Source organism: Hippocampus guttulatus, chromosome 22 (assembly GCF_054856545.1).
Source record: "Hippocampus guttulatus isolate MCC_2025c chromosome 22, RoL_Hgut_1.0, whole genome shotgun sequence".
Taxonomy (NCBI): domain Eukaryota; kingdom Metazoa; phylum Chordata; class Actinopteri; order Syngnathiformes; family Syngnathidae; genus Hippocampus; species Hippocampus guttulatus.
This window is the reverse complement of record NC_141282.1, coordinates 7,602,676-7,603,879: the sequence shown is the minus strand read 5'-3', so window position 1 is coordinate 7,603,879 and position 1,204 is coordinate 7,602,676. Positions and strand designations below refer to the sequence as shown.

At 46.9% G+C, this 1,204-nt stretch overlaps 1 protein-coding gene across 1 annotated transcript; it reads right to left on the bottom strand.

Moving 5' to 3' along the window:
- On the bottom strand, positions 1-1,204 carry rps16 (ribosomal protein S16). Its single transcript, XM_086103802.1, has 6 exons — positions 1,117-1,204; positions 975-1,026; positions 566-667; positions 387-483; positions 277-324; positions 1-196 (listed from the first exon to the last, which is right to left on the bottom strand). Exons 2-6 carry the CDS (start codon positions 1,020-1,022, stop codon positions 51-53), a joined length of 441 nt encoding a protein of 146 aa, XP_085959928.1. The 5' UTR covers positions 1,023-1,026; positions 1,117-1,204; the 3' UTR covers positions 1-50.

Genomic DNA, 1,204 nt, shown 5'->3' with positions numbered 1-1,204 from the left:
TTTTCTGGGGTTCAACTCCACTTTTATTACAAGGAAAATGGAGACGGCCTTTAACGGTAGGACTTCTGGTAGCGGGCGCGGGCTCCGGGTCCACCGAACTTCTTGGACTCGCAGCGGCGTGGGTCGGCAACCAAAAGAGTCCTGTCGTACTGGATCAGGATGTCCTTTATCTCCTTTTTGGAAGCCTCGTCCACATCTGCGGGGTGGGGGGAAGAAAATGTTTAAAAAATGTAACTAGATATAAAATGAAAATGTGTGCTGTCGTGATCAACTTACACTTCTGATAGTACGCCACCAGGGATTTGGAGATGGCCTGGCGGATTGCTGGAAGGCATAAAAATGCCATTTAATGTGAGGAAAACTTTGAATGTGAATGTTTTGCTTACCGTAAACTTGCGCCACATGTCCGCCTCCCTTCACTCGGACTCGGATGTCCACTCCAGCGAAACGCTCCTTCCCCAGCAGCAGTACGGGCTCCAGAAGCTACACGAGAAAGGAGGGACGCAACCACTTTTATCTCATATCAAATACATATTCGATATTTATGTACAAGGGGCTTGCTCACCTTGTACTGGAGGGTGGCTGGCTCCACCATCTCCAGAGGTCTGCCGTTCACTTTAATCAGGCCATTGCCTCTCTTGCAGTGGGCGACTGCAGTGGCGGTTTTCTACGAGACAACAAATTACAAGATAAAAATGAGTTTTTGATTTATGGAAAAAGCTGTAATACGGCGTAGCCGGCTAGTAACAAACTAAGCAGAATTCCACATTATAGCTTCGAATTTCCCAACAATAAGCACATGTATTACTGTAATTTTATATAACAATTACTCGCGTGTTGATGCAATTGTAAAATAATGCGTCAACGTTAAGAACATGACGAAAGAACTTGGTAGATGCTAGCGAGCTAATTGTACCCAGGCCACACTTAGCCGCAATGTCACACGTGAGCCCGTTTCATCACTTTTGACTTACTTTGCGGCCGAAAACCTGTACAGATTGCAGAGGACCTTTCGCCGGCATGTTTCTGGAATACACAGGACACAATGCTTACTTTGGAAAGGTTTCACAGTGGTTTATTTGGGTTTTAGCAGCGCATTGAGGTGGCGGACATTACCGTCTTCAGCTCGGTTGCTGTACGGAGAGAACGACGGGGTTTCACGGGCGGAACATCAGGGCTATTTCGCGACTGTGGGTGCGGATTT

What these genes read in the sequence shown, in the direction of transcription:
- rps16 (XM_086103802.1), bottom strand. Translation starts at nt 1,022, where the DNA reads ATGCCGGCGAAAGGTCCTCTGCAATCTGTACAGGTTTTCGGCCGCAAA. An exon ending in TACAGGTTTTCGGCCGCAAA is followed by an intron (nt 668 to 974) that starts GTAAGTCAAAAG and finishes GTTGTCTCGTAG; the next exon opens with AAAACCGCCACTGCAGTCGC. An exon ending in CAGCCACCCTCCAGTACAAG is followed by an intron (nt 484 to 565) that starts GTGAGCAAGCCC and finishes TTTCTCGTGTAG; the next exon opens with CTTCTGGAGCCCGTACTGCT.